General features: G+C 34.5%; 1 protein-coding gene across 25 annotated transcripts in view; it reads left to right on the top strand.

Annotated features, from left to right (window-relative positions):
- rap1gapb (RAP1 GTPase activating protein b) overlaps positions 1–18,528 on the top strand; it is a 184,867-nt gene that overhangs the window by 94,260 nt on the left and 72,079 nt on the right. For 18 of the 25 annotated variants that reach the window (XR_015494079.1, XM_087257945.1, XM_087257947.1 and 15 more), the window contains one exon: positions 10,432–10,467. Coding sequence is in view for 6 of the 25 variants with exons in the window: in XM_087257919.1 (XP_087114045.1) it covers positions 2,485–2,528; positions 10,432–10,467 (80 nt within the window). In the remaining 19 variants the exon portion in view is untranslated. Of the gene's footprint in view, positions 1–2,439; positions 2,529–10,431; positions 10,468–18,528 lie in introns of those variants that run through there. The other 7 variants (XR_015494073.1, XM_087257919.1, XM_087257934.1 and 4 more) reach the window with 1 other exon arrangement.

The following is an 18,528-nucleotide window of genomic DNA, read 5'->3' as shown; positions in this document are numbered from 1 at the left end:
AATGATAATGGTTTAAGTATACGTTGACCTTGCTATGAGGATCTTGATAGTGCAAGGATTAGTATAAGTCTGTATCATTACATTTATTTTAATGAAGCCGACGGTGAAGAATTGGTGTAAAATATTAGATACTTAAAAAAAAAAAAACTTTTAACTTTGTATACTTAGCTTTATAAAATTATCTTTGTATAAATGGCATTTCTTGTTTTTATTACCTCCTTTTTTTGAATCATTTTTCATTTGTGAGTTGCTTTGGACAAAATCATCTGCTAAATTAACGTAATGTAATGTAAACATATCAGCCACTCCAAATCCTCAAACAGCGCCGTTCTGAGTTCCTTTTAAGCCAAATTAGCCTTTAACTTAGACTTTAACCTTTTATTTATTTATGACAAATTATTATGTAATTACTACATATGGTCATTTTTATTCGGTGGTGTGTTACTTATTTTTGTATGTATAATATGATGTATCTGCACAAAATGGTATAAACATGTTTGATAAAAAATATATAATGGCAAAGATTAAGCATTCTTCCTTCCTTGCCTGCTTACAGTAGTTTGTCATGTTGCTTCTGACATATTTCAGTTCAAAAATAAGTGCTTGTGGCTGATTTTATTTATAATTATCTGCGCAACATAAATGAAATTATCTGAATGGGGATTTTGGATGGAGAATCCCCTAAATGACCTAAATTAAACATGAAAAACAATACGATTTTGTTCTTTTAATATTACACTGCCCAGTGCCAACACTTATGTCAACATTCCAAGAAAATATAGTTGTCAACATTAAATGCGGATATAAACAGTTTGTGAAAAATGTGCTAAGACAAGAATGGGTGTTGTTTTAGGACAACTTTTAATGAAAGGTTTTGATCCACTTCATCTGTTGACTTCTATATGTATATAAATTATTATGAATGTTTTATTCACACGTGTTTTCAATCTATTTTTAGATAGATAAACCAGATCTAATTATTATAATTATAATTATAATAATAATTATTATTATTATTTATAAATTCCTTGCTCTGTTAAACATAATTTGGGAAATATTCGAAAAAGAAAACAAATCACAGGAAGGCAAATAATTTTGTCTTCAACTGTTTTATATGTATTATTTAAAAAATATTTCATAATAAATATTAAATATTAATACTGTATGTATGCAGTGCTTCCCACGCATAGATTTTACTTTGCTTTCACTTTATAAAGCTCGTTGGTGTTTTTGCATTACCTTTTAACTTAAGCTTACTTTCGCTTGGGTTCGCAACTGACTGAGAGCGAGGAAAAATAAAATTAAACAATTCATTAAATATATTTTTTTTAAATGTAAATGACTCTGAATAACATTACTATATACTCAAAGAGGACAAATTGACTGGTCTAAACTGGTTGCAAAATACATGTTGACCATTATTAATGGTTAATCAAAGCATTTGCCTTGATCTTGCAATTATGATAATCTTTAGAGATATTGTCTGTTTTTAGTCTTTTTCTGTCATTTATTTCTTAATTGCTGATTATTTTATTAATTTGATGATGATAATACATGGCTATGTACCACCAGTGCTTTGGGAGGCACTGGTATGTGTGCGTATATAAACAGTATGAAGTCAGAATTATTAGCCCCCTTTGAATTTTCTTTCTTTTTTTAAATGTTTCCCAAATGATGTTTAACAGCAAGGACATTTTCACAGTATATTTGATAATATTTTTCTTCCAGAGAAAGTCTTATTTGTTTTTTTTCGGCCAGAATACAAGCAGTTTTTAATTTTTCAAAAACCATTTTAAGGACAAAATTATTATCCCCTTTAAGCTATGTGTTTTTTCCGATAGTCTACAGAACAAACCACCATTATACAATAACTTGCCTAATTATTCTAATCTGCCTAGTTAACCTATCGTTTGCAAATATTTCCCAAATGATGTTTAACAGAGCAAGGACATTTTCACAGTATGTCTGATAATATATTTTTTTTAGGAGAAAGTCTCTTCTTCTTTTATTCTTTGGTTTAATTTTGGTTAGAATTTAATTGTTATATTATTGTTATGTTTTATTTTAGGGCTTTGAATACAGATTTTTACGACATATTTTTTTGTACTTGCCACGACTTGCCACACACGTCAACTCTACAGCCTAGCACTCACAAATGTCTACAAAATTCTCAAAATTGAATCCCCCAATTCAAGCTAAACCAAATCTTGCGTCTGATTTTGATAATTTTCCTTTTCTTTTCATTATCTCGAACATCCATGTGTCATTGAACCATGTGTGAGTCTCCAAATAAAGAACTGATTTGAAAAGCATGCACCTGCTGTCTGCGAATCCTCCGCCGTCTCAGGTAGTGAAAGAGAGGAAAGAGAGGAGGGGTGGGAAGAGAAGGAGGGACACGTTGAGACAGAGACACAAAACAAGTACCCACTGTCAAAAGCAGACGCAGACAGAGCAGAAGGAGGTTAACAGGGGAAAAAACCAAGCATGTCTCACAGGAAGAGGAGCTTCACTTTTGGAGCATATGGGGGGTAAGAAACACTCTTGTGTATTTGTGAGGGACACGTGAGTGAAACAAGGACAGATTACGGAGGCTTTCCTTTCTGATTTGCTCTGTAAATAAGCATGCTGTTGCTGATGTGCTATTGTAGTTAATAATCACGGACTGCTGGAGGCTTTTTTAGATGCTATTTTGTATATTTCTATGTATATCTTATCTCATTTTGATTTTAAGTTATTCTGTTGATGTATTGAACTTTTTGTATGTAGCTACAGCAGCTGTACATTCGGTGTTATCAGCAAACATGATGTCTTTAATCAGTGTTTATACTGTGACATTGCGCCAAGCTTGATTCTGATTGGTTAATGTATGTTTCCATAAGCTGATTACTTTTTTGTATGGCTGTTGAATAGTATCATGCTTATGTATGCTAAGATATATGCTGTATGCTGAGTTTTCGAGCAGTGAGGTTGTAATTCGTACACAACTTTTTGTACACAGTCGGTTATTGTTTTATATTATTATACGGTATTGTATTATATGGGTTCAAATAAAATAATTCTATAAAGGTCTAATCAAATTTCTTTCAAATTAAATAGTCATTTAAAGCAATTTTTCATGAAATGACAGGAATAACAAATGTTTTAATATGTTTTAATTGAAAATCAGGGTTATTCCACCAAACATTGATTTCTAAAGTTATTTCTTGAGTGGAAATTAAGCAGATTTGAACAAATAACAGCCTTTAGCTACTTAATGCAGAGAATATCTCTAAATGACCTCTAAGTGACCTAAATTTTAAAGAAATAAAGTAAAGTCTAAAGTAGTTTATTCAGCAAAGCCGAAAATGAAAACTAAACACTAAATTCAGAAAAATCAAGTTTATTTATTTATTTATTTATTTTTTTTCTGTTCATTTTTTAAATTTTTTTTTATTTAGATATTTTGGAGATTTGTTGTGATTATGGGGAAATTTACTAGCAATTTCTGGGTGTAAACTGCTTCTCTATCATTTATTTCTATTTCTTCTTAAATTAATTTATTGTAATAATATTGCATTACTATTACTATTATTATTATTATTATTATTATTAATAATAATAATAATATTATTATTATTATCATCTTTATTATTCATATTTTCAGGTATTTTTTTACTAAAATTACTTTATGAAATACTGCATGTTTTGTCAGTTGACACAGAGTTGTCAGGCCTGCTTGGTTGAGAGTTTCATGACAGTAAAATGAAATCAACTCAGGTGTGTTTCTTCACCAAAACAAAGATGGATGAAAACCACACAAGTTGTATAGTCAATAGTAAAATTGATCTTGCTCTATTTCCTAAACTTTTTGTTGTTTTGATCACGTTTGCATTGAAACCACAGGTCATGGAAAAAAGATCAAGCCTAATGATAGGAAACGCTGTGATCCATCTGTGCATGCACGCCTTTTTGTTGTTTGGCATTTTACCTACATCATCAAGTTTAACTGGTTTGTATTTTGGATTGCACAAGCAATATGAACTGGTTCTGTTTGATCCTGTGTGTTTACTGACACATGCTGATACAAAATACTTATTATAGAGTCTATGGTACAAACACACACTGGTCCCCTATGGGGTGCTGCTGTATATACTCCAGGCCTCTTTTCCACAGACTCCAGTATTTACTCCTAAAGTCATGTGCTAGTGTTTGTTAGATAGACAGCAGGGTTACTGTAAGTTCGACTAAATATGAACAAACAAATGTGCAGTTTTTTGTTAATTAAATCATAATTTACATAACAATAAAATGTGTTTCCATTTAGTTTAATTTAATGCACTGAAATAAATACTAAAATACATTGAAATGAAAAAAAAAAACCATTAACACTTCTAGATTGCACTTTATCCGTTTACCTTTTGTCTCAGAATTAAAGTAATTTTGTTGCTTGAAAAAAAAAACTGATAAGCACTGTTATATATATATATATATATATATATATATATATATATATATATATATATATATATATATATATATATATAATTTTTTTGGTATAATTGCATGTAGAGTGTGTATGGATGTTTCCCAGTACTGGGTTGCAGCTGGAAGGGCATTCCCTGTGTAAAAGATATGCTGGAAATTGCAAGTAGATGTCGCTGCAGCGCGGAGATCTTCAAGTGGGAGGGATTACACCGCAGGTGGGTTGGGTGTCCTCCAAGAGAGAGGGATTAGGGTTGGGGTAGGTGCAGACATTCATAAAGCAATTCATAAATAAATATTATAATAATATCAGTCATAGTAAAATGAGGCTGATTTGATTGCCTTTTTAATTTTATCTTGAAATAAAAACATTTGAAATGCCTTTATTAGATGATGATCTGCATTTTTACTAAGAAAGGGTCAGAAATATATATCTGTATAAGCCGTTTAAAGGTAAGGACCTTATACAAGTTTTTAGTTCAATTAAAACTTTGAATCTCCCTGATCTTTAAGCAACATTCAAGCATAGAAGTGTAAATGTAAAGTGCTACTCTTGCCAAAATTATATTTTATTTAATCAAATTAGGCCTAAATCTGCTCAAACAGTAAGTGAGTGATCATTGTTTGTCTTTTCCTTCGAGGTAATGGAAATATTAGTTTCTCCGTGTGCTCCACCTGAAGTTTGTTAATTGGTTTTGTTGACACACTTGCAGGAAGAGTCAGTGCTGTGACTGACGGCTCAAACCCTGCAGAGATCTGACATTTACAGCACATATCCTGACTCTTCTGGCTGGAAAACTGCTAGTTTGGGTCTCACTCTTTTGTTTAAAGATTTGGTTAAGGCTATTGATTGTTGTTTTGACTTTTCAGCATTATACATGTGGAACACTTGCCTCAGTTCACTCCTAATGGTCCACATTGGTTTTTTTATAGAGTATTTTGAAGAACCACCTAGTGGCAAGAAATAAAATGACAGCTGTGCTTTAAAATGTGCTGAAACATAATGGGCTCAATTTTAAGGATCTAGGCGCAAAGTCTAAAGCGCATGGCGCAAAAGCCTTAAGGACATGTCCGCATCCACTTTTTTAAGAATGAAAAAATACACTTTGCACCGCACCGCATGATCTAACAGGGTTGTGCTTATTCTCTTAATAAGTTATAGGTGTGTTTTGAGTATAACATTTAACCAATCAGAGACTCGTCTCCCATTCCCTTTAAGAGTCAGTTGTGTCATGCCATGGCACATTTGCTATTTACAAGGTGGACTTTGTAAGATGGAAAAACTGAACGCTACACTTGTGAGCAAACACTTAAACACACCATCTGCAGCGCAAGGATAAAGAAGGATCCTCCTCCATTCGGCCTCTTTACCTTCTCTTTACTTTAGTTTTACTCTTTATTTTACTTCTTTACTTCCGTGGAGTAAGAAAACTGTGCACTCCACTAAAGACATACAGTAGTCTACATAATTAATTTTGTTTGTTAAATGCAAAGATTTGTTTCAAAACTATTTCTAAATTCAGTGCTAATTTCTAGCAAACGAATTAATGAACAATAATAACAAAGTGTGCTCAAAAAACTGAGTAATATATAAACACATGTCCTGGTCTTATGCCTTATATGGTAATGCAAACGTCTCTAAAACCCAACAGATGGACAAATCTAAACAAATATAAATGTAGATATAATAAATAATACTACTAATAGTAAAACCAAAAATGTGCTTCAACTCCCCTACTTTATAGACCGGCACACCCATGAGTCCACAAAGTAGCGCAAATGGATTTGCTATTTAAACAAGGTGACACAAAACGTGAAAATTAGGGATGCACTGGTCTGAAAATAGCAACAAATTGCACCAAACACGTCTTGCGCCTTATTGCGCTGGGTGTATGACAGGGCCCAAAGACAGGGTGGGTCATATAGTAGCTCCTCCCCCTTTAAAAAAAACAACCAACAGCATTTGTTTTTATCACAACTCTGTTAGTGAGAGAGGTTGAGATGAACCACATCAAATGAAAATAAAGAGCAAATAAGAAGTGCCTTGAAAGGGGGGGGGGGAGCATTTAATTGGTCAGAAGATTTGCTAAGAGACTGAGGTATGAAGTGATGTGAAAAAAAATTACCATTTAGACATAAGTGACAAACTGCAAGCTGTTTATATCTTCTTAATGCGAATTTTGTCACTGTTTCATTGCAAACTTGATTAGATTAGGATACTGACACTAACATCTATAAAACTTGATTTTAATTTAAAGGGAGAGTTCACCCCAAAAATAAACATTTGCTGTTTATGACTTTTTCTAGTGCATTAAATAAGTTCTTTAACTAAAACTGTGGTTCTTGGTAATTCATACAATGCAAGTCAACAGCTACAGTATCAGCACTTTGAGAGTCCAAAAAACATATTTAAGCAAAACAAAATGAATACCTCTGGCTCATAATGATACATTAAGATCCTCTCAAGTGAAACCATCAGCCTTTGCAAATAACTAAACATTATTTACATTACCTTTCATTTATAGCCTCGGCAAACAGTCCAGAGTGATGTACACTTCAGTTACTCCAACTGTAGCCCCTTTCACACAGTGATACTGGTAAATATCCTGAAAATGTCCGGAACGTCTTTACCGGTAGATTTAAAAAAAGTGCTGTTCGCACAGGCACAAATGTTACGGATTTTTTCCGGAAAAGACCGTTCACACATCCATTCCAAAATACCGGTAAATTCTGACATTATTAACCAGAAATGAGCTCTAAACGGCTGCACTTGTATTTGTAAACATTTGACAACATTACAAACTCTGTGGATGGAGAAGTATTGTGAACAACTTCGATGAAAACATTTAGAGAAACACTTTCACATGTCGAGATGTTCATAATATGTGTGTGTGCTGGCGCTCACCGGCTGCTTTATGTGCATATGCATTAGAGCTTTAAGGTAAACAAACAACGGCTTATCATAAGCATTTTATTGATAATTATTTCCACAGTTTGTATTAAGAAGGAAGATAGAAGACGTGAACGTGCTCTTTCCGTCAATCTTTCTTCTCACACAGCGCAGCATTCCGGCAAATTACTGGTAATGTTACAACTTCTCTTTCCGGAAAATAGCCGGAACGAATTTACCAGAATTTTTAAAAAGGGCCTGTTCACACATACTGACCTTTCCGGAAAATTGCCCGTAATTTTCCGGAAAGGTCTGTATGTGTAAAAAGGGGCTAGTGACTGAAATGAGGAAACGGTTTAAAATTAGACTGAAAAATACTGCAGATGAGCCGTGGATAGCTGCATACGTTTACCAAATGGTGGAAATTATGTTTTTTATGGTCTCTCATCATGGTTTATTTTAAGAGGAGACTTGATGAAGATTAGTTTCTTCACTTGATGTGCTTCAAACCAGGAAATTTCACACTGGGTTGCAGTGGAGTGAATGGGGATCTGTGGAAATTAATCCAAGAGCTACTATTTATAGACGTCTTTCACATTTTGCGATGGAGACGTTCACACATGTATGACCATTGTTATTTGCTTTAATAATCTAATTGCATGTTGTTGTTTTTTTACCTCATTTGAAAAACAATCCGAAAAGCAGTTCATGCTAAAGAATCTGATTTCTCTGTTTGCCTAAACTGTTTTGAACTTAAACACTAAAACCTGAACCACACTGTTCTAGTTACTATGACCATTTATGTGAAGCTGCTTTGACACAATCTACATTGTAAAAGCGCTATACAAATAAAGCTGAATTGAATTGAATAGTTTATCAAGCTACAATTTCAAAGTAAATTTGAAATTCAGAGTGCCATTTTGGTCTTATTTTATATTAGATGGCCTTAACTATTATTTACTCACACCCCCCCAAAAATACAAAGTATGTATTGCAGAACATTTCTGGGCTGCGTCCGAAACCGCCTACCACTCAGTAGGTACTGCATTTGAATTCAAACGTACTACTTGGCCATTATGAAAATACGTTTTATACAGTATGAATGTGAAAAGTATGAATGGAATTCGGACGTACTACATCTGCCATTTTCTCATGGTCACGTGACGTACCTGCATGAGTTGTGTCGATTCACTCCCATTTATAAATTCTCTATCGGAGCATCATGGGATAGTGCAGCATGCATGGGAGTCATCCGGGTGCTTCTCACATAATGATTTTCGAATTTTATGAATTTGGACATACTACTCAGCTTGCATACTGATTTTAGCATAATATAGTATAGAAGTATGCGGTTTTGGATGCATACTTGGTGTAATTAAGGGTAGGGTTAGGGACAGGTTTGGTTGTTTGGGTAGGTTTAAGGCTGGGTTAAGGTGTACACTCTGACTTTTGCTGCTTGTTCAAACTTATTTAACTAGAGTTAAAACAACACAATTCATAATTGATTTTTTTTTTTGAGGGGGGGGGGGACTTAATTGATTTATGTTTAATCTACCTAAATTAGTAAAAATGATTACGTTAACTCAACATGTAGGAATTGTGTGGAACCCTGCGTTTTTTTACAGTGTAAGGCAGTGTTTCTCAACCACGTTCCTGGAGGTCTAGCAGCTCTGCACGTTTTCAACTCATTAGCAGAGACTGAAAGACCTGCAGTGCAGACAGACAAAACATGCAGTGTTAGTGGTCCTCCAGGAACGTGGTTGAGAAACACTAGTGTAAGGGATGGACAACAGTGTAATTACAAAGGTAATTACAGAAATAAATTACAGGTGTAATTAAATGCAGGTATTTAATCAATCATAAGTACAAAGTAAAAACATGTATTTACACAAGGAGAACATTGTAACAAATGATTAATTTCAACGTAAGTTAATATTAGCAAAGGCCACCTAACCTAAAGTGGGACCACAATTTCTAACACTGGGGTGAAAGTATTAGCAGTTCATTTTTTTTGAGTGCGCTTTGCGTGCACTTTAACAATACTGTAAAAACAAGGGCTGGGTTCCACAGAATTCCTTCATGTTGTCCTAACACAAGTTGATTAAAATAACTTAATTGTTCTTGCAAATGTAAGTGCATTAAACATAAAACAACCAAGTTGTTAGTTGTTAGAATTGTGATGTTTCAGCTCAGTTTAAATAAGTAATTTGTGAAAAAATCTATCTTTTTTTGTGAAAAAAGTCAAAACATTTATTGTGTTCAGCATTGTGTCTATTTTCATTTTGGGTCTTATGAAAGGTCTTATTCAGAGCACATGTGAGCGCTGAGCTGTTTTCAAGCCCTGTAGAGTCATGGCGTATTCTTAGAACAAAGCCGCAGCTGCTCTTCAGACGAACCTAGAGAAGCTGCTTCTCTCATTAACGTCTCGCAACCACAAAATGCTACAATTGTATGTCTTTCGTCAAGCAGAACTGTGGAGATTTTCATCAAAATAACCGCATATGTCACGCAGAAAAACAAAATAATAATCTCAGGGGCGTCTAAAAGATCGGAAAGCGCATCAGTGTTTCACATCAATATTTGGCGGAACAATATATTGAATAAATGTTACCTCATTGCTTGATTTAAGTAAGCAAACCGGAGATTTAGTATTGTCTGAAAGAACCAGACTGTTGCTTGCCCGAGGCTGTGGATTCAAAGTAAATAATCTTCAGTTTCTTCAGGATGGCAGAGGTGTTTCAAGGGATTTTGTGATGCCAAATGCTGGTATTAATTGATGATGTGCTCCAGCAGTTCTTGATTATTCTATTGGCTCTCGCTCTTCGTTAACTTAATAGGTTTGCCGAGTCATTATCACGTCAAGTGTAGTGTTAAAGTGCGTGAGGAGTTGGCCTGAGCTTAATTGATTAGCCTTTAGCATTTAGCAGGCTCTGGGTGGAGATTGATTGCTAGAATGTGTTAAAAGCGTAAAATCAATTAACGCCCTTTATGTGTAATGGCTGTAAGGGCTACTGTCGTGTCAGCATGCGTGCAGAGTTTTGTCTTCTGAAAAATGTCTGCATTTTTCTTCTTTCTTGCAGAGTGGACAAAACTTTCTCCAGGTCAAGGCATGTTTGGTAAGTCCTTTTTGTTGTTGTTGGTAGTTTACACAGCTATTGTTCAAGTGCTTAATGAGTGTGCAGTAATGTAAGCTTTATATTTCCTGAACAGAAAGTGTCATTCCTTAATAAACGCGTAACAGATTTAGGTACAGACACACAGGGGAAATAATAACTGCATTTATCACTGGTCAAATCTCTATACAAAGATGAGAATTACTACTTTCTATGAGATTAAGATCATCCAGGCTCATTATTGATACGTACTCCTGTATACATTTCTGGAGAGCGCAAAATAACTCCCAGGAGTTTTTTTTGTGAATTCACCAGAGGCCGCTGTGTATGCTTTTTGAGATCTCAAATTTCTCTCACGTGTGCCATTCTTGCCTGCTCTTCTTGCATAAATCCACCAGAGGCTGCTGTCGACTGACTGACTGACTAATTGACTGACTGACACACCACCCATCCCTTCCCTAAACTCAAGGGATAGTGTTTTGATAATCACCGTTTGACCCGATCTACAGTACTTCCCTGAATGCAACCGCCAGTGCTTTCAAAAGCAGTCCATAATAAAATAAGCCCTCACGGCCACCTGATTTTTACCATGTTTTCAGATCTTACCACATTTTTACCCTGTTATTTACTTCTTTATTTTATTTTTTGCTTTTTTTTTTGTCTTACCTGTTTTCTGGAACCATTCTTTGCCGCACTTGAACCCTATCGAGGTCAACTCCTCTCTGCGTCTCAAGTCCTCTGACGTACCTGGTGAGCCACTGGGCAAACTGGTAACAGTGGAAAAGCCGTCTACACGGAGATAAGCAGTCAGCTGGTATCACGAAAGGAAACAAGCTGGTATAATAATAATACCACACTGTTACTTTCATTTTAAAGAAGAAATACAGCCTTGCATAGCTCTGGGTCCATAATTTGCGCTCTCCAGAGAGGAGTATGTTTATAGTATATAGGGGTTTGTTTAAGCACGCTTTTATTTATTTTTAAAATAGGTGTAAGTTGGTTCTGTATAATTCAGTAAATTTGTTGTGTTTTCCTTCTGTTAATTTTTTTCTCAATCTAAATGTCCTTTTGTAAAAAAAAAAAAATACTTTTGCTGCTTATTCAATCAACTTATTTACTACTTGTGTTAACTTAATTGTTTTCTGTTTAATCCACTTAAATTTGTTTAAACAATGAAGTTTACTTGAAGTAATTGCGTAAAACCCAGCATTTTTACAGTCACATAAAAAACCTTGAGAGGCTTATTAAATTGCATATTAAAATAGCTTAATTTCAAAGACAATATTCTGAATATTTTCTTATTAGATTCTTAAAATCTATACTACAATCATGCAAATGAATTTATATTGCATAGATTTTTCTACTCAAATATATTCATCTTATTTTAAATTTATTTTTATATTTGAAACATATTATATGATATATTTGGATAAAATGTTTAAAGTTTTATATATATATATATATATATATATATATATATATATATATATATATATATATATATATATATATATATATATATATATATATATATAGTCAGAATTATTAGCCTCCCTTTGATTTTTTTTTCTTTTTTTAAATATTTCCTAAATGATGTTTAACAGAGAAAGGAAACTTTCACAGTATGTCTGATAATATTTTTTCTCCTGGAGAAAGTCTTATTTGTTTTATTTTGGCTAGAATAAAAGCAGTTTTTAATGTTTTAAAACACTATTTTAAGGTCAAAATTATTAGCCCCTTTAAGCCATATTTTTTTTTCGATAGTCTACAGAACAAACCATCACTATACAATAACTTGCCTAATTACCCTAACCTGCCTAGTTAACCTAATTAACCTAGTTAAGCCTTTAAATGTCACTTTAAGCTGTATAGAAGTGTCTTGAAAAATATCCAGTAAAATATTATTAACTGTGATCATGGCAAAGATAAAACAAATCAGTTAATAGAAATGAGTTATTAAAACTATTAATATATGGCCTTTGGGCAACGAAGTAGCGCAGTAGGTCTCGACTGGGTCAGTTGGCGTTTCTGTGTGGAGTTTGCATGTTCTCCCTGCGTTCGCGTGGGTTTCCTTTGGGTGCTCCGGTTTCCCCCAAAGTCCAAAGACATGTGGTTCAGGTCAATTGGGTAGCCTAATTGTCCATAGTATATGAGTTTGGATGTTCCCCAGAGATGGGTTGCAGCTGGAAGCACATCCACTGCATAAAACATGTGCTGGATAAGTTGGCGGTTCATTCCGCTGCGGCGACCCCAGATTAATAAAGGGACTAAGCCTAAAAGAAAATGAATGAATATACGATCTTTATAAATGAAAAAAAATATTCATTCATTCATTTTTCTTCAACTTAGTCCTTTATTTATCAGGGGTCACCACATCAGAATGAATGCCAACTATTTCAGCATACCTGTATGTTTTACGCAGCGGATGCCCTTGCAGCTGCAACCTAGTACTGGGAAACACCCATACACTCATTCACACACACTCATTTACTAAGGCCAATTTTGTTTATCCAATTCACCTATAGCGCATGTGTTTGAAAAAAAAAGAATATACACACACACACACACACACACACACACACACACACACACACACACACACACACACACACACACACATATATATATATATATATATATATATATATATACATATACACACACACAAACACACACAGTTGAAGTCAGAATTATTAGCCCCCCTGAATTATTAACCCCTGTTTGCTTTTTTTCCCCAATTTTTGTTTCATGGAGAGCAGATTTTTAAAACACATTTCTATACATATATATATATATATATATATATATATATATATATATATATATATATATATATATATATTTCTAATAACTGATTTGTTTTATCTTTGCCATGATGACAGTACATTATATTTGACTAGATATTTTTCAAGACACTTCTATACAGCTTAAAGTGACATTTAAAGGCTTAACTGGGTTAATTATGTTATGTAATTTTGTAATTATGTTATTACTGGGCAGGTTAGGGTAATTAGGCAAGTTATTGTATAATGATGGTTTGTTCTGTAGTTTATCAAAAAAATATATAGCTTAAAGGATCTAATAATTTGACCTTAAAATAGTGTTTTAACATTTTTTAAACTGCTTTTATTCTAGCTAAAATAAAACAAATAAGACTTTCTCCAGGAGAAAACATATTATCAGACATACTGTAAAAATTCCCTTGCTCTAATAAACATCAGTTGGGAAATATTTTTAAAAAATGAAACCCGAAATGAACCCGAAATGACTCGGGCTTCTCCCAAAAGATAACAAGACAATGTACAGGAGTCATCAGTCTGGAAAGAAAATATTTCTCTGATGTTATTTACATTTGAACAAAAACTTTAAGTCAGAATTTGCCAGGTTTATGAACAATTTTAATCTCGGCTATATATAAATAGCTTTTGTATCATATAATACTTTTCCAGATGGTACACATAGGAGTTTTAAACACAATGTTTATCATCACATCCCATGAGCGTAAAGGTCACCTCCATTTCTGTAATTGGCTTTGAGTGCTTGTGAAGGCAGAGGCTGAATCCAGTTACGCCACAAACACCAGCAAACTCTCAGCCTCAACTGCTGCTGGAAACTTTGTGTCTGCTTGACTGACAGCGTTATTACTACGGAGAGAGCTGGTTATGTGTAAAGCTGCTTTCTAATGGCTGTGAAGAGGCAGTGTCTGGAGAGAAGAGGAAAGTGAAGGCACAGGGCGAATGCTGGAATGTAATTACGGAGGGTCCTGGGTTTTACTCTGTGTATGATCTCAGATGTGTGGCGCGCTGCATGCTAATGCAACCAGAGACCCAAGAGAAACACAGCGCATAAAAAACTAGCTTTATACTCTTCTTCTCTCCTTTCTTTCTTTTTAGTGGGTTTTTCCTGTCTCTTTTCCTCTTTTTCTGTCTCATATACTTTGTCAATAAGTGTTTCGCTTTTGTTGGATAACGCATGAAGCTGTACATATTGAGAGCTTTCAACGGTATTCAGATAAATATAGTTTTCACATGCATTTAAAGACACAGAAGATGTTCCTGAATTGTAAAAGGACACTCATGTAAATATGTACAGTACTAAATGCACCGCTCCAGTGTCCCCTACAGTCCAAAGACATGTGGTATAGGTGAATTGAATAAGCTAAATTGGCCGTAGTGTATGTGTGTAAATGAGTGTGTATGCATGTTTCCCAATACTGGGTAGCAACTGGAAGGGCTTCCACTGTGTAAAACATATGCTGGATAAGTTGCTGGTCCATTCTGCTGTGGTGACTCCTGATTAATAAAGGGAAAGCCGAAGGAAATGAATGAATTAAGTATTATCTAAGTGTAACTAGTGTTATGATGATCTGTCTGTCTATCGGTCTAAAGCAATGTTCTAATTATAACTGATAAATTTAGTTTTTTTTTATAATTTATATACATTTAATATACATCAATGGGTCACAAAACACCAAAACACATTTTTTTTGAGATGTTGACAGTCATATATGTGTCCCACGTTGTTAAAACAACACTATTAGGACACATATATTTCACAAAAAAGTGAAAATTGGCTGTTTTGGCTGAGCAAATCCGTTCTTCCGGTTGGAAAATAAACTTCTAAGCTACGTCACGGCGATTAGATCCTTGTGTAATTTTTAGTGTGGAGACTGGACTCACAGTGGACTCACGAGACAGAAATATGTTTGTAAGGAACATTTTTTTTTTAGCCGAGTGCTTTTTTCATCTGGAAATGGTGAAATACCACTTTGCCACTCGTCTCCTTTTAAAAAAGACTCTGTCCCAGTTGGTGTTGATTGTCCTGTCTCTAAAGATTTGGTAAGTGTGTGATCAATGTTTTTGTTTATGTTTACTCTGTGGCAAAGTTAGTTCGTATCAGCAGTATTCTTTCAGTTTTTAAAGACCTACCTTAGTCAAAATGATTTAGGGGCAGGCAGGCTTGAAATGTTCCTCAATGAAAGTGAAAGTGCCAAACTGCAGTGAACTAATAATTTTGGCAAAAAATTTAATTGCTGATGTCCATTTCACTGTCTTTTTCCTCTGCGTTTGTGAGCTGTTTTGGCTCTGTGAAAACCAGCGCATGCCCGAACTGAAACTACCATTTTTATGCAAACCTCTCTTTTCCACCCCCGACACTCCCATCTAAACAGAGCTGGACTCACCTACTTTCCTGACTTTTTTTCAAAGTAGGTGTGAAAACATCCTGCTGAAACAGGGGAGTTTCATGGCCCTTTAAATGTACAGTATGTATTCATAGGTTTATTCAAGGTTGAATATAATTATTTATTATATTTTTTATTTTTATCCATTAAATGTTCCTATAATAAGTATTTTTATTTTTAATGTATTTGTGAATCCATCCATCCTTTCATCCATCCATCCATCTTAATGCAATATTTGCAACATTTGAGAAAAATGTTTCTATTAAACAATATTAAATAATACCACTATTACTAGTACTGATAAATAATTATAACTATTAATAATATAATTACGTATACAGTAATAATATGTCAGTTGTGTAATGTTTTGTATATATGTATATATACTTTTAAGTTGTAATATATGTATTATTACAAACATTTTCCATACATTCATCCATCCACATATTAAAGATTTGCTTTTCTATCTACACTCATTGGCCAGTTTATTAGGTACATCTGAGCAGCTGCTCGTTAACTTTAATTTCTAATCAGCCAATCACATGGCAGCGATTCAATGCATTTAGGCATGTCTACATGGTCAAGACGATCTGCTGCCGTTCAAAATTAGCATCAGAATGCGGTAAAAGGTGTTTTAAGTGACTTTGAATGTGGCAAGGTTGTTGGTGCCAGACGGGCTGTTCTAATTATTTTAGAAACTGCTGATCTACTGGGATTTTCACACACAATCGTCTCTAGGGTTTACAGAGAATGGTCCAAAAAAGAGAAAATACTCTGTGAGCGGCAGTTCTTTGGACGCAAATGCTTTGTTAATGACAGAGGGCAAAGGAGAATGGCTAGACTGTTTCGAGCCAATAGACAGGCAGCAGTAAATCAAATAAGCACTTGTTAAAATCGAGGTATGCAGAAGAGCATCTCTGAACGCACAACACATCCAACCTTAAGGCGGATGGACTACAGCAGCAGAAGACCACACCGGATGCCTCTCCTGTCAGCTAAGAAGAGGATGCTAAGGCTACAACTCGCACAGGCTCATGAAAATTGGAAGATAGAAAATTGGAAAAATGTTGCCTGAACTGATGAGTCTCAATTTCTAATGCAACATTCGGATGATAGAGTCAGAATTTGGCATCAACAACGTGAAAGCATGGATCCATCCTGCCTTGTATCAACAGTTCAGGCTGCTGGTGGTGGTGTAATAAGGTGGGGGATATTTTCTTGGCACAATTTTGGCCCATTAATACAAATTGAGCATTGTGCCAAGCCACAGTCTACCTGAGAATTGTTGCTGACCATGTTCATCCCGTGAGGTGATGATGAGGTGTACCTAATAAAGGGGCTGGTGAGTCTATCTATCTATCTATCTATCTATCTATCTATCTATCTATCTATCTATCTATCTATCTATCTATCTATCTATCTATCTATCTATCTATCTATCTATCTATCTATCTATCTATCTATCTATCTATCTATCTATCTATCTATCTATCTATCTATCTATCTATCTATCTATCTATCTATCTATCTATCTATCTATCTATCTATCTATCTATCTATCTATCTATCTATCTATCTCTAAATGAAATGAAAATAGCATTTTTTTCAGTATTTACAGTTATGCAGCCTGTCAGTTTTTCAGTACAGTAGCCACATTATTGATCAAAATAGCTTAAAAAAAAATCCAATTTCCTTGGCAATATATCAGAATACAGCACACTTTTACAGCATTCTCCTCACAAACAGCACTTACAGCAGTGAATAGACTGTAAAACCAAACTAAAGTGCAGTTGTAACTTCAAGCGTTTGCCTTTTCAAGAGCTTTTCTGTAGCCTCTGCATTGGAATTTGCGTCCGAACACACAAACGCCCACCGACACACAATGCTTTTATGATTCCAGCCATTCAGATCAGCATTACGCATCAGCCTGCTATTCTCTTCTGTATGGCACCAATGTCTCTGCTGTTAGAGTGTAGGATTTTTTTCTAGGCTGTTCTTTATCTTGCGGGCCTAAGATAATTATAAAGACAGCTCTCAGATTGATGAGCAGGAGGCTGGTAAAGGGTGTATGGAGGGAGGCGTATGTGGCGTCTCTTCGTCCTTCCTCATGGGACGAGTGTGTGTTTGGGATGAAAGCTGGCAGGGACAACAGGGACGCCTTTAAGTGATGCTGTCGAAGGGGTGTTAGATTGGATAAACCACTCAGGAAAGGACAGAGGTAGTACTATGGTGCTTTGATTTGTACCGTGGTACAAATGTTTAAATGGTCTTGTGTTTGTATAGAACATGAAGAGAGCATTTTGACAACGCCTCTGTAATACCCTGGTATTATTAATGCTCTTTATATTTAGTTAAACTATGTCTGGTTTTTAAGTTTTTTTTTATTGTTTATTTTATTTTATTTATTTATTTATTTTGTTACACATACACTACGGCCAATTTAGTTTATTTAATTGACCTATTCCACATGTTTTTGGACTGTGGGGGAAACTGGAGCACCTGGAGGACACCCACGCGAACACAGGGAGAACATCCAAACTCCACACAGAAATGCCAGCTGAGCCAGCTGGGGCCAGAACAAACCTTCTTGTGTGAGGCGACAATAATACCCACTGAGCCATCATGATGCCCATCATTTTATTTTATTTTATTTTATTTTATTTTATTTTATTTTATTTTATTTTATTTTATTTTATAAATACTATTACTAAATGCATCTATTTTTTAAAATTCTCCTTTTCTTATACATTTTCTTTTTCTTTTTTTTTCTTTTGGAAATATTATTGCTAATTGTAACTTTTAATTTGAAAAGTCCCTTTTTAAATATTTAATTTACTTTAATTTTGTTTTACACATTGAGGGGAATCTCCTCATCCACCACC

This window comes from Danio rerio, chromosome 6 (assembly GCF_052040795.2).
Source record: "Danio rerio strain M-AB ecotype USA chromosome 6, GRCz13ab, whole genome shotgun sequence".
Taxonomy (NCBI): Eukaryota; Metazoa; Chordata; class Actinopteri; order Cypriniformes; family Danionidae; genus Danio; species Danio rerio.
Note: the sequence above shows the minus strand (reverse complement) of the source record. Positions and strands in the feature narration are given on the sequence as shown.